The sequence below is a fragment of the Microcaecilia unicolor genome, chromosome 5, assembly GCF_901765095.1.
Source record: "Microcaecilia unicolor chromosome 5, aMicUni1.1, whole genome shotgun sequence".
Lineage (NCBI taxonomy): Eukaryota > Metazoa > Chordata > Amphibia > Gymnophiona > Siphonopidae > Microcaecilia > Microcaecilia unicolor.
In genome coordinates, this window is record NC_044035.1 from 199,038,807 (window position 1) to 199,052,369 (window position 13,563).

General features: G+C 39.6%; 1 protein-coding gene across 2 annotated transcripts in view; it reads left to right on the plus strand.

Moving 5' to 3' along the window:
- Positions 1–13,563, plus strand: part of TRADD (TNFRSF1A associated via death domain) — a 343,489-nt gene that overhangs the window by 119,400 nt on the left and 210,526 nt on the right. The window contains exon 3 of one of the 2 annotated variants that reach the window (XM_030203701.1): positions 5,327–5,607. In XM_030203701.1, the coding sequence (XP_030059561.1) occupies positions 5,327–5,607 (281 nt within the window). The remainder of the gene's footprint in view (positions 1–5,326; positions 5,608–13,563) is intronic. The other variant, XM_030203702.1, reaches the window with a different exon arrangement.

The window sequence follows — 13,563 nt, forward strand, 5'->3', positions numbered from 1 at the left end:
CGGCGGAGAAGCGCGACGGAGCAGCGAACTCTGCAGCAGATCGCATATGACACGCGCCAAAATGGCGGCTGCAGATTCCGAATCGGAGGCGGAAGGCCTCGTGGAACAACATGATAGCGACACAGAGATTACCAAAAAAGAAGTCGCTCGATGGTTTAAGGCCTTGAAAGCAGAGATGTCGTCTGTTCGCAAGACGATTAAGGAGGCAGTCACAGATTTACAAAAAGACATGCGGGAAATTGGGCATAGAATGGAGCAGGCAGAGGGTGAGCTGGAGCACGTGGGAGGCGAAGTGCACCAGTTACAGTCTGAACTACAATCCCTGAAAGAGGATAAGGAAAAAATGGAATTAGACCTGGAGGACTTGGAAAATCGCTCAAGGCGAAGTAACCTCAGATTCAAAGGCATTCCAGATACTGATCAAAATATGGACTGTGCAAAAATTATTAGAGAAATATGTGCTCTTATTCTGGGAGAGACTGCAGGGACCCAGCAGGAACAAGGAGATCTTGCAATCCAATTTGACAGAGTACATAGAAGCCTGGGACCCAGGAGGTCCTCTCAACCTCGAGATATAATAGTCTGTTTCTCAAGTTATGCAATCAAAGATAGGATTTGGAGACAAGCAAGAGCTAAGGGCGAGGTCATCTGGGAAAACCAGAAAATTGTGATATTTCAAGATCTGGCATTAGGCACCCTACAATGCAGAAGATCATTTAAAGATCTTACTCAATATCTTCAACAATCCAGTATTCGATACAGATGGACATTTCCTTTTGGATTACAATTTACAGTGGGAGGTCAATCCCGGAGAGTGTCACGGCTGGGAGAGGCATGGACTATATTGAAGGATCTGGGCTGTAAGGATTTACCACCAGAAGCTTCTGGATCATCCTCTGCAATTGTGCATCAGTCACGCAGGGCATCCACGTGGCAGAGAGTGGGCTCCAGAAAGGAAACAAGTCCTCGAGGATCTCCACAGAAGAGTGGGACTTGAGTATATGATAGTGAGAACTAGATGCACACCATACAGTGTTAATCTTATCATCAGTTGGTTGAACATGTCTATTTTAGGCGATAGTTTTATGTCGCTCCTGAAATGTTGTTAATACATATGTTTTATGTTGGCTAGCAATAATACTAAGAGAAGAATAGTGAGAGGGATAAGGATTGAAACAGTGTATAGCAATTGGGGTTTTTCACGTGAAGCCCAATAATAGTCTGCTCTGGCGAGGAGTTACTCCCTCAGAACCTTCTGCTGGCAGATTCTCTACCAGCTACTTTGGGGGGGGGGGGGGGGGGGGGGGGGGGGGGGGAGGGGGGGTCAGGGGTTAAAAGTGGGTACATGGAATGTCAATGGGTTGAACTCCCCATCAAAACGCAGTCTTGTATTTCGGGAGGTACAAAGGCTCCATTGGGATATAGTAATGCTACAGGAAACACATATTAAGAGTGGTGATGCTCACTTGCTCAAGCACAAATCTTTTGATGAATGTATAGCTCATTTTGATAACAGAGGAGGAAAAGTGGGAGGGCTTGTAATCTATGTTCGGAAAGGTATACCATTTATAATTAATGATATTTACAAAGATGTCCTAGGCAGGTGTTTGGCGGTGAAGGGACTTATATATGGCAAACCTGTGACTATTGTGAATGTATATGCCCCGAATGTGGGGCAGGGGGACTTTTTCGATAATATGACAGAGGAACTTTCCCAGTTCCAACAAGGCCATATGATTTTGGGAGGTGATTTCAATACATATATGACACCAATGGACCATTCTAGAGGAGGAGGCAGTATAAATGTGACCCACAGTAAAAAACTAAAACAATTGACGTCACAGTTAGATTTAGTAGAAGTTTGGAGGCTCAGACACCCAGGCCAAAAGACATATACATTTTTCTCTCATTCACAAACTACATATACTAGAATAGATATGATTTGGTGCAGTCGCACACTCTGGGATAATGTGATAGATTCTGAGATTAGCCCCATTAGTATTTCAGATCATGCTCCAGTAGAACTTGAACTGAAGGGGTGGAGGGAGGAAGATAGGCTCCTCTTTTGGAGATTAAATGAGTCACTACTGGGGGATCACAGAATTTGTGCTGATATTCGTAAAGTGATTCAGTCTTACTGCATAAGCAATGACACGGGGGAGGTTTCAGATGGAACTCTCTGGGACGCATTGAAGGTGGTGGTAAGAGGGCACCTCATAAAGTGGGGGGGCTCGTAAAAAGCGCGCCAGAGAAGCTGCGGAACTCAATCTGAGATCCAGACTGGTTCATCTGGAAAGACAACACCAGGCGAGGGGTTTAGCAAAAGACCTGCAGGAGCTCAGGAGGTGCCGGATGGAATTGGAAAAGCTACAAATAATGCGGGTGGAATTCATGAGGAAGCTTCTCCAACATAAATTTTATGAATATAGTAATAAGTCAGGGAAAATGCTGGCCAATTGTCTTAAGGCTAGGCAGAGAAATCACACCATTACAAAAATTAAAGGCCCAGGGGACCAACTATATTACAGGGATGAAGAAATTAGAACTCAATTCTTAACTTTCTATAAAGAGCTCTATAAAAGAGAAATAGGGTTGGAAGATGCTGAGGTGCGGCAGAGTTTCGAGGGACTTGGGCTATCCAAATTGACTAGCGAAGAGAGCCGTAAGCTGGAAGCTCCATTTCGTCTTGATGAAATCACAGGAGCTATTAAAAATCTTAAGGGAGGAAAGGCCCCAGGAATGGATGGCTACTCCGCCAAATTCTACAAACTTTTCACGGGGGAAGTGGGACCCTTGCTGATGAGAGTGGGTAATTCCTGTTTTGAGGGTCAGTCTTTGCCCATTAGTATGCACGAGGCGGGAATATCCCTGCTTTTAAAGCCAGGAAGGGACCCTGCAATATGTGGGTCCTATAGACCAATCTCGCTGATCAACCTAGATATAAAAATATTATCAAAAGTATTGGCAGACCGGCTAGGTGCAATCCTACCAAAATTAGTACATACTGACCAATCTGGGTTTGTTAAGGGCCGGCAGGTAGCAGATAATGTACGCCGAACACTGCATGTTATATGGGAGGCTCAGAGACAAGATATACCGGTCACTTTGCTAAGTACAGATGCAGAAAAAGCATTTGATAGGGTGGAGTGGCCTTATCTCTGGGAAGTTATGGAAAATATGGGAGTTGGGACTGGTCTACTGGGATGGCTTCATAGGCTATATGAAAGGCCAATAGCTCGATTAAAAATCAATGGGGGGTACACGTCGACATTCCCGATAGAACGAGGCACTCGCCAGGGCTGCCCACTGTCGCCGCTGCTCTTCGCGCTCTATATAGAGCTGTTAGCGCAGAAGATTCGAGAATCTGCGGATGTAAAAGGGATAGTAATTGGGACTATAGAACACAAATTAGCATTATTTGCGGACGACGTGTTATTTTTTGTGGGAAATCCTGCATTGACCCTTCCGAACTTGATGGTAATTCTATCAGAGTACGGACGCATGTCAGGCTTTAAGATTAATTATGACAAATCAGAGCTGTTGGGGATTTCCCTTACACAGGCCTGGATGCAAGAGCTCATGCGAACATACCCATTCCGTGTGAGGCACGATAAGATTAAATATCTGGGGGTCAGGATACCTATGGAGATTTCTCAAGTATTTTCCCTGAACTATATACCACTTTTTCAACAGGTACGAGCAGATTTAGAAGCATGGACGGGGAAATGGCTGTCATGGTGGGGGGCGTATTGCAGTTGTCCGAATGAATATTCTACCCCGAGTACTATTCTTCTTTCAGACATTACCAATATTAGTGCCAAAGGGGGAGTTGGAGAAATTGCAGAGAGCGCTATTGAGATTTATTTGGGAGGGCAAAGCGCCAAGGCAAAGCAGAAAGTTGTTATGGAAGGCAGTTGACTTGGGGGGAAGAGGTGTTCCAAACCTTAAGTGGTACTACTGGGCTGCTCAATTAAAGTTCATTTCCGCATGGAGCCAAGACAGGCTGTCAGTGGTGGCCCAACTTGATCAACTTATGGTGCCGAATCAATGTCTCAAATCAGTACTTTGGGCCTCCTATCCACGTAGAATGTACACAACACTGACTTCCAATCCTTTTGTGCAACACCTCTTAACATTGTGGGCAGTGGTTAGGAGTACCCAGTGGCAGTCCAGGCTCACCTCATCTTTTGCATACATTGGGGGAGAACCAGGGTTTCAGATAGGAATGGGACATCCGGTGGCAAGGAGATGGGCAGAGAAAGGGATAATTTGTTTTAGAGATCTAATGGATGATGGACAAATGGTGCCCTTTGCGGAGCTTAAAGAACAAAATGGGATTTTAGAGACTGAACAATTCTTTTACATACAAGTCAAACATTATATACAAACACAAGGGTGGGTTGAAGACGGACCCGGAAAGAGTTTGAGGGCCTAGAGAATATGTGGAGTTCCCTGGGGAAAATGAAAGGTACTATTTCGATATTGTATAAATTTTTAAGGGGTAGGACCTTTGAGAAGTGTCCTTATATGCTTCAGTGGGAACGGGATTTGAATAAGGAATTTACAGCACACGAGTGGAAGGCAATTCTGGCTGAGGTTACTAAAGCCTCAACTTGTGTGCTGATAAAGGAAAATGCTTTCAAAATCCTGTCACGATGGTATTATACCCCACACAGACTGCATGTTATGTTTCCAGGGACATCACAATGGTGTTGGAGATGTGGAGATGAGGAAGGGACCTATCTACACATTTGGTGGTCCTGTGCCAAAATACAGGTCTTCTGGGGAAATGTCGCAACAAAGATAGCAGCCCACACGGGGAAGCCCTTCCCGTGTGAACCTCAATGGTGTTTGCTTGGATTGGGTAATAGACGAGGAGCTAAATGGCAGAGTCGGTTTAAAAGAATGTGCTTGGCAGCGGCAAAAACTGTAATAGCAAAGCATTGGAAACAATTAGAGGCACCCTCAGAAGAGGATTGGCTTTTGAAGTTATCTTTGATTGGCGAAATGGAGAAATTTACGGACAAAAGATTGGGCCGTTATAATGAATCTTCAGAATTATGGACTCAATATCGGAGTTTAACCCGCATGACATAAATCTTAAACGTATAATTTGTTGAGGGGGGAGGGGGGATGAGGGAGGGGGATGGGAACATTTTGGATTGTATCAGCGAATGACTGCTTGATATGCAACATGTTTGTTATTACATAAAACCAATAAATAAATACAAATTAAAAAAAAAGATATTAGGAAAAAAATCATTTCTGTGACCTAATGCCATGGTTATTCTCTCTCTCTCTCTCTCTCTCCTTCCCCCCCCCCCAGATTCAACAACAGGTAGCACGTCCCCTGTTGATATATTGAAGGTATATTGCAGCAAACCTCAACTGATTGTCTACATCAAATTCTGTCACCAAGAGCTGTGTCGTAGCTTTCTTCAGAGTTACCGGAATGGAGTATTTCATCAGTCTCTCCAGAATCAGCTTCAGATTGTCTTATCTATGTTAAGGGTACCAGTAAAATTGGTGTTGAAGGTGGGTAGTGAGCAGTTGGATAGTATCCTGGATGATGAAGATGGTTGCTTAAAATATATCAACAAAGAAAAGGTAATGTACAGTAATTCTTATTTTGGTTTTACTCTTGTTCTCCTGTGAAAGGAATACAGGTCAACAGTTAAGTCATGGTTAACACCTTTTTATTGGACTAACTAAATCTGTGACCTGGCTTTCGAGAGCTAAGTTACTTCATTGATAAACAGAATGAATTAACCACTCAAATGGGATACTTTGTACAGAGCTCGGGCGGGTGGGGGATGATGGGGAGAAATGATAAAATAGACTTTTACTTCAGCAGCTTTAGCCCATACGCAGCAGAGCTTTAGAAGTGTTAACTCCCATTTTTTTTTCTCTCTCTCTCTCTTTCACACAGACTCTTGAATAAAAGATTCAATTACTCTCTCTTCTTTAACTTCCAAACAAAAATGATGTTTACTTACAGTTTCTTCAGATAACTATTTACATCATACTTGCAGTAGACATGGTAAAACTACTGAATACAAAAATTCTGTCAGTTGGTTATCATACAGCTTGAAGAGAGATTGCTAACACCATCTTATACTGACACAGACTGACTCACTCTCAGAGCAACTAGAGTAACTCAGACACACCCACAAGACATTACACTATATCCAATGACATCATAGCTCATAGAATTGTTGACAGTTAATGCATGCAGCACTTGTCTTTCACATATTCCTACATACCCCTTCACATGCATTATTGTCCAACAATTCAATTCTTATATATTTATTTATATACATACATATATATTTATTTATATACATAGCTTTTCTCATAGATTTTCAAAATTTCTTACAGCTAGCGGTTTCGTCAAGATATCAGCAATCATTTGGTCAGTTTGTTTATATTGCAAACTTATTACTCCTTGCCTTGACAATTATCTGACATTATGGAATTTTGTTGCAAAATGTTTTGTTCTAGACTGTACCCTGTCATTTATTGACAACCTTATACAGCTTTGATTGTCTTCAAAAATCTATATCGGTCTCTGCTGTTCTATACCAAAATCTGTACACAGTTTTTCTATCCACATTAGTTCACGACATGCTTCAGACACAGCAACATATTCTGCTTCTGTGGATGATAAACTTACAATGGTTTGTTTATGACTTGCCCATGAAATAGATGTTTTCCCATACATAAACACATACCCACTTGTGGATTTGTAATCTGAATGATCTCCAGCCCAATCAGAATCACAGTAACAAATCAATTTCTGATTACTATTTACCGGAATCACCAATTTACAGTCAATTGTACCTTTCAAATATCTTACCACTCTTTTTACAGCAGTCCAGTCAGTCTTAGTAGGCTTGTTCACTCTTCTACTTAAAATGCCTACAGCATTCGCTATATCAACTCTGTAAGTGGTAGTTAGATACAAAAGTTTTCCTATTGCAGATCTGTATAGAATGTTATCTGGTAATGGTTCCCTTTCAGTTTCATCCCTCTGAAAATCTGTGGTCATAGGTGAACCTACTGAGTGTGCTTCCTGCATACCCATACTTTCAATAAGATCATTAATCTTTTGTTTCTGACTTATTAAATAAGAACCATCTTTCTGTTTTTCAATATTCATACCTAAATAGTATGACACATTTCCAAGTTCAGTTATTTCAACATTCTGATTTAAACACTTTACAATGTCTTTATACTCTTTTTCACTTTCACTTGCTATAAGCAAATCATCTACAAATGCTAAAATGTACACACAATGACCTTCCTTTTGTCTATATACAAGCATTTATCTGCTTCTCCTTGCTTAAAATCTAAATCAGTTAACATTTCATGCATTTTCTCATTCCAGCATTTTGCACTTTGCTTTAAACCATATGAACCTTTGTTCAGTTTACACATTAAATGACTGTTATTTGTATCTATGAAACCTTCTGGTTGTTTCATATATAAGTCTTCAGATATATCTCCATGAAGAAATGCTGTTTTAACATCTATGTGTTTCACTTGCATTTTCTTTGATGCAGCTATGCTTAGGAGAGTTCTGATTGTTGTGTGTTTCACTACTGGTGCAAATACTTCATCATAATCTTCACCATATTTTTGAAGATAACCTTTTGCTACCAGTCTGGCTTTATATATTTCTACTTGTCCTTGTGCATTTCTTTTCAACTTAAATACCCACTTGCATCCTATGGCCTTTTTGCCATGGGGTAATTCAGTTAAGTTCCATGTTTTGTTTTTGTGCAACGCGTCGATTTCATCTTGTGCAGCTTTTTTCCATTCTTCTGCTTCTTTTTCAGACATTTGATCAATTTCATCCCAAGTTAAAGGTTCTTGTGCATCATCAGAAGTTGTTAAATAAGATAGTCTTTGGGGTGGATTACCTCGATTTTCTCTGGATGAGCGTCTGACATTTTGTTGGTCTGACCTCTCCGTGTCATCTGAGATCGAGATTCTATCTCCAATCATTTCCCCTTCATCAGTGGTACTGTCTTCTGTATAAACACTTTCTGTATCTATTTCATTTTCCTGTTCCTCATTAGAATCAGAAAAAATTATTATCAGACAATTCTGGTATGTTAGTGTTTATAATCACCGGGATATTGATTATTGGTTTCTTTTCATATTCTGGATGATAAGGTTCATTTGGAATTTTCCAGTCTTTATCAATTTTTATATTTTCATCAAAATATGTGATGTGTTTTACATCAACAAATCCGGTGTTTAGATTCAGAATTCTATAACCTTTGTGACCTGAATCATAGCCCACTAGAATTCCTTTTTCTGTTGTGGAATCCAGCTTATGTCTCTTCTGTTTCGGCACATGAGCATATGCTGTACTTCCAAATATTCTTATATGTGACAGATTTGGCTTTTTACTATGCCACATTTCATGTGGGGTGCGATCAGTCCCTTTTGTAGGTAGTCTGTTCTGTAGATATACTGCTGTGAGAATTGCTTCTCCCCATAATCTCTTTGGAAGATTACTATCAGATAGCATACATCTTGTCATTTCTACAAGCGATCTGAACTTTCTTTCAGCTACAGAATTTTGTTCTGGTGTATATGCAACTGTCTTTATGTGCTGAATACCTTCTTGTTCTAGAAATGTTTGTATGGTATGTGAAGTAAACTCACCACCGTTGTCAGTCTGTAGAATCTTTGGTTTTTTATCAAATTTATTGCTTACCAAGGCTACAAACTTCTTTAACATATCAGCAACTTGATTCTTTTCTTTTAATAGATAGGCCATACAGTATCTAGAGAAATCATCCACAAATATTAATGCATATTTGTTATTCCCTAGTGATGGAATATTAATGGTCCACATAAGTCACTATGTATCAAGTCCAGTATTTTACTACTTCTTTTTCCTTTATATGATGGAAATGAGGGTCTTACCCCCTTTTGAGTAATATAATCTATGCATTTTTCCATCTTACCATTACTGGCACTTATTTTTATGCCTGTTGCAAGTTGCTTACTTTGTAGCTCCAAGATCACCTTTGGATCTCTGTGTCCCATTCGACGATGCCAGGTCTCAAGATTACATTCTGTATTCTTCTTTGTTTTTATAAGATGTGATGATTCACCTGTAATGTTTAACTTATAGACATTGTTATTCATATAACCTTCAGCATAAATTTCATTACCATCAGAAATTGTACATTTACTATTTTCAAAATGAGTTGAAAAACCTTTCTTGTCTAATGCTGATACACTGAGCATATTACAAACTGCTCGTGGAACATATAAGACATCTTTTACAAGAGTTTTTTTGACTCCATTTGATACTATGCATTTTAAATGTCCATTTCCTTTTCCTTTGATCATTGTTGAGCCAGCATTTGCTGTGTGAAGACTACCATCTTCTGGTCTCATATCTGTGAAAAATTCTTTATTATTGGTTATATGTTTTGTGCTGCCAGAATCTAATATCCAACTATTTTTATCTGAAGTGTTCTTCATTATATTAAAAGATTTTTCTGTCATTATACAGCTCTTATTCTTACTGTTGTCATGGTCATAATTTTTTCTTTGACCATGCTTATTCTCCATTGGCTTAAATGAGCTAGAAGGGGTGTGGTTTTTCTTGTTACAGTATTTTGATACATGTCCCTCTTTAACACATGAATAGCAAATCAGCTTGTTTCTGGGCAGGCTTTTTTCATTATAGCTCCGCCTCCTACTATGCATTGCTGAGAAAAATGTTTCATTCTGGTTAATCTCTCTTGGTGAACATATCTCCTCTGTTATAATACATTCTTGTCTAAGCTTAGAGACAGCCTGTTCAAAAGATTGTCTTTCAATTGCTTCATTCACTGTCCTGAATACTTCAAAACTTTTAGACAGAGATGTAAACATAAAAGCTCTCTTTAAAGCATCGCAGATAGGTATACCCGATAATTCTAGCTTAAATAATGACATTAAATGTGTTATATGATCATTACATTTTTTCTTGTCATTCAACGTCAATTGAATTATTTCTGATAACCATATAGGCTGTTGTTTTGTATATGAAGTACCATACATGGTTTTCAATATTTGCAATATTTCTTTGAGGTGTCTGTTCCATCAATCAATATTGCCTGTTTCTCTGTCAGAGCTTCATATAGCATACTTCTGACTATATAGTCTGGCAGTATTCCATTCTTCAAAATTGTCAGCATTTCTTACTTGATCCAAACATATATTTAGCTTCTTTGCTTCAATAATACATTTAAATCTCATCTCCCACTGAATATAGTTATATTCATTCAGTTGGGGCACTTTGAGAGAACATAGTAATGGTGCAGCTGCCATCTTGTCTTTGTGTGGAGAGATAAAAAAAATTTCTTAATGTTTTTTTTATTTTTTATTTTAGTGGTCTGGGCCCGTAACCCAATATGATGGGGAGAAATGATAAAATAGACTTTTACTTCAGCAGATTTAGCCCATACACAGCAGAGCTTTAGAAGTGTTAACTCCCATTTTTTTTTCTCTCTCTCTCTCTCTTTCACACAGACTCTTGAATAAAAGATTCAATTACTCTCTCTTCTTTAACTTCCAAACAAAAATGATGTTTACTTACAGTTTCTTCAGATAACTATTTACATCATACTTGCAGTAGACATGGTAAAACTACTGAATACAAAAATTCTGTCAGTTGGTTATCATACAGCTTGAAGAGAGATTGCTAACACCATCTTATGCTGACACAGACTGACTCACTCTCAGAGCAACTAGAGTGACTCAGACACACCCACAAGACATTACACTATATCCAATGACATCATAGCTCATAGAATTGTTGACAGTTAATGCATGCAGCACTTGTCTTTCACATATTCCTACAGGGGAAACCTTTTTTTTTCATGAGCATGTGCAGGACGTTTGTGTAGCTGCTTGTTCACATTCCCTCCCCCTCCCCCCTCCCAAGTCTAATTTGGTTTCAGCTATTGCACAGATACCATTTTGGCATTTCGGCTCTTTCAAACATATTTTTTCCTTGCTATAACATTTTTGCTGTCATTTTCCCTTTTCACTTGTCTGGTCCACTGCCTCCCTACTCTCCTTTCCTTCCAACTCCAAAATTTTATTTTTGTTTTCCGTTCTCTAAAAATTGAGGTTAATCTAGCAATCTGCTTTTTCCTTAGTACCCTTACCAGACCAGTCCAGAACTTTTAGGTTTTGCCTATCAACTTAGCAGATTTGTGGAAACATTCTAGAATTCTGGGCTCTACTCTATAAGGCCATCATATAGCCTGAGATCTTCAGTATTTTTCTGACTCCAACAGATGGTGACAGGCAGACTGTGTAGCTCCTGGACTAGTCCCTGAGGGAACCGCCTGATCCACTTGGAGAACTGGTAACCAGTTGAGGGAAGGAATCCTCCTTTGTATTGTGTGTGTGTGTGTTGGGGTGGGGGGGGGGAAGAGAAATTAGTTTTGGGGTTTTTTTTCTGGAGCCAGGGGATATCTCAGTTTTTCCCACCTCACCCTTGTTTCTCTCTTCTATAGAGGTGGCAAAGAGCAGAGCACAGTAATTTCCCTCTTTGCTTTTGAGCAAAAGAACTTTTTATACTACAAGGTTCTGCGAGTACTGAGGGGCATTTTGTTTGTGGGGTGGAAAGAGTTGTTCATACTTATCCATAGGTCCCAGGAGATCTTGGGTTAACGGCTGTACTCTGTGAGGTAACGTTTTCAGTGCCAATGCAGACTACAGCACCAGCCTCAATTTTTATCATGGCCAGTGTATCTTGACAAACTTCAATTGGGCTACTCAAGAAAGTCCTAGCTGACCACATGAAGCATTGTTCACACTGAAGCAGTTATGTCACTTCGGGTGAGGGGGCCTGCTTATTGGGGAGGCGCAGCTCAAGGGAAGAGCACAGAGTCAGCAATGACGTTTTTGAGATAATTTGGCAGAGATATTAATTTCTAATTAATGTCCTTGGGGCCTCAGAAAGATGTTAAATGGTATTGAAGAAATAACAGAGCCCCGAGGGACCGTATGAGAAATCAACTGGTGGGCTAGAAGCCAACTCTCCCAATGATAGAAAATAATTCCTGACTGGCAAGAAAGAGGCAAAACACCAAGTTTAACCCCTCAATTTCCATATTTTTGATCTGGATAAATGATAGCAGACTGAAGTAAGATCTAGCATCAGAAACAAGGTATTACTTTGAGAAACAGGATTGAACGAGTTATACAAGTGGATGATGTCCAAGTCAGAACTACTCTCCCAGAGCTTAGCACTTTAGTGTAAAGTTGAGTATTCAGGGCCCTTCTTGCATGCAGAAAATAGCTGTCATATTTGATACTATTCCAGTCTAGCTATTAGCTGAGTCATTGTTACAAGTGCTGTAGCCCAGTCTCCTGAAGCGCTATACTAACCTGTTGGGATGAACTTCCCAGTTGCCTGACTACTTCAAAGCAACGTATATTATGAGCAACATAAATTTCTGCCTTGCTCTATCCCAGCTCCTTGAGAGAAGCCCAGACTTCCTCAAGGGAGCGCACCATTTTATTCTTTCCTCCCCAGTGAAGACTAGGCTGAAGGGAAAAATCAGTCAGTACCAAATATTAGCCTTCTACAGTCTTGTTTCTTTACACTTCCTCCTCCTCTGCAGGATACTTGCCGCCAAGTCCGTGAATGACCTTCCCACTGTATTGTGTGACGCATTTTCGCGGCCATTTAAAAAAAAAAAAAAAAAAAAGAATCTTAAAACACATGAACACAGATTACAGTGTCCTAGGCACGTTGTTCTTGGGCTTTCCAATGCTTTGTGAGCATGGTCCAGTTTAATTGCAAAGCATTGTAGTCAAACATTCTCCACCCACAGCACTTTTTAGCACAAATTTTCTGTGCCTTTGATTTACAGTCCTTATAGCTTTCCAGTTTGGGCATGCCACAGATGCGCAAGACCTGTACATCTTATTTTTCATCTCCAACTTTTCCTGCATTTGTCTATGGAGCTAACATCTTTTGCTCCTGTAGGAATATATTAGAAGGATAAACTCCTGATACATAATCAGAGGTACTTGTCTGACAGAACAGTACTGAATAGCAATTATTCTGGACACGTTTCTAGGGGATGCATGTACCTCTTATTTGTCCTCAGACTCCTCTGACTAGCTGCACCAATGAAAAGAACAATACCACAAAAGGGATATATTATTATTTATTATAAAATATACAAATATGTGGCTAATGCAAAGCAAGTTACAAAAATAAACTTGTACTACCAAAAATATCACCAAGCTAGATATATTTATTTATTTATTTATTGCATTTGTATCCCATATTATCCCACCTCTTTGCAGGCTCAATGTGGCTTACAATTCATCATGGATAATGGAAATAGAAGTGAATATACATATGGTTTACAGAGGGTTTTGTGTTACATGGTGGTGAAATACATGATGGTGTAAAGCAGAAAGACATTATAAGACAGTTCTGGAAGTTTTAAAGATTATACAGTTACACATGTTGATCTTTGTGATATATCTTGTCGAAGAGATAGGTTTTCAATAGTTTGCGGA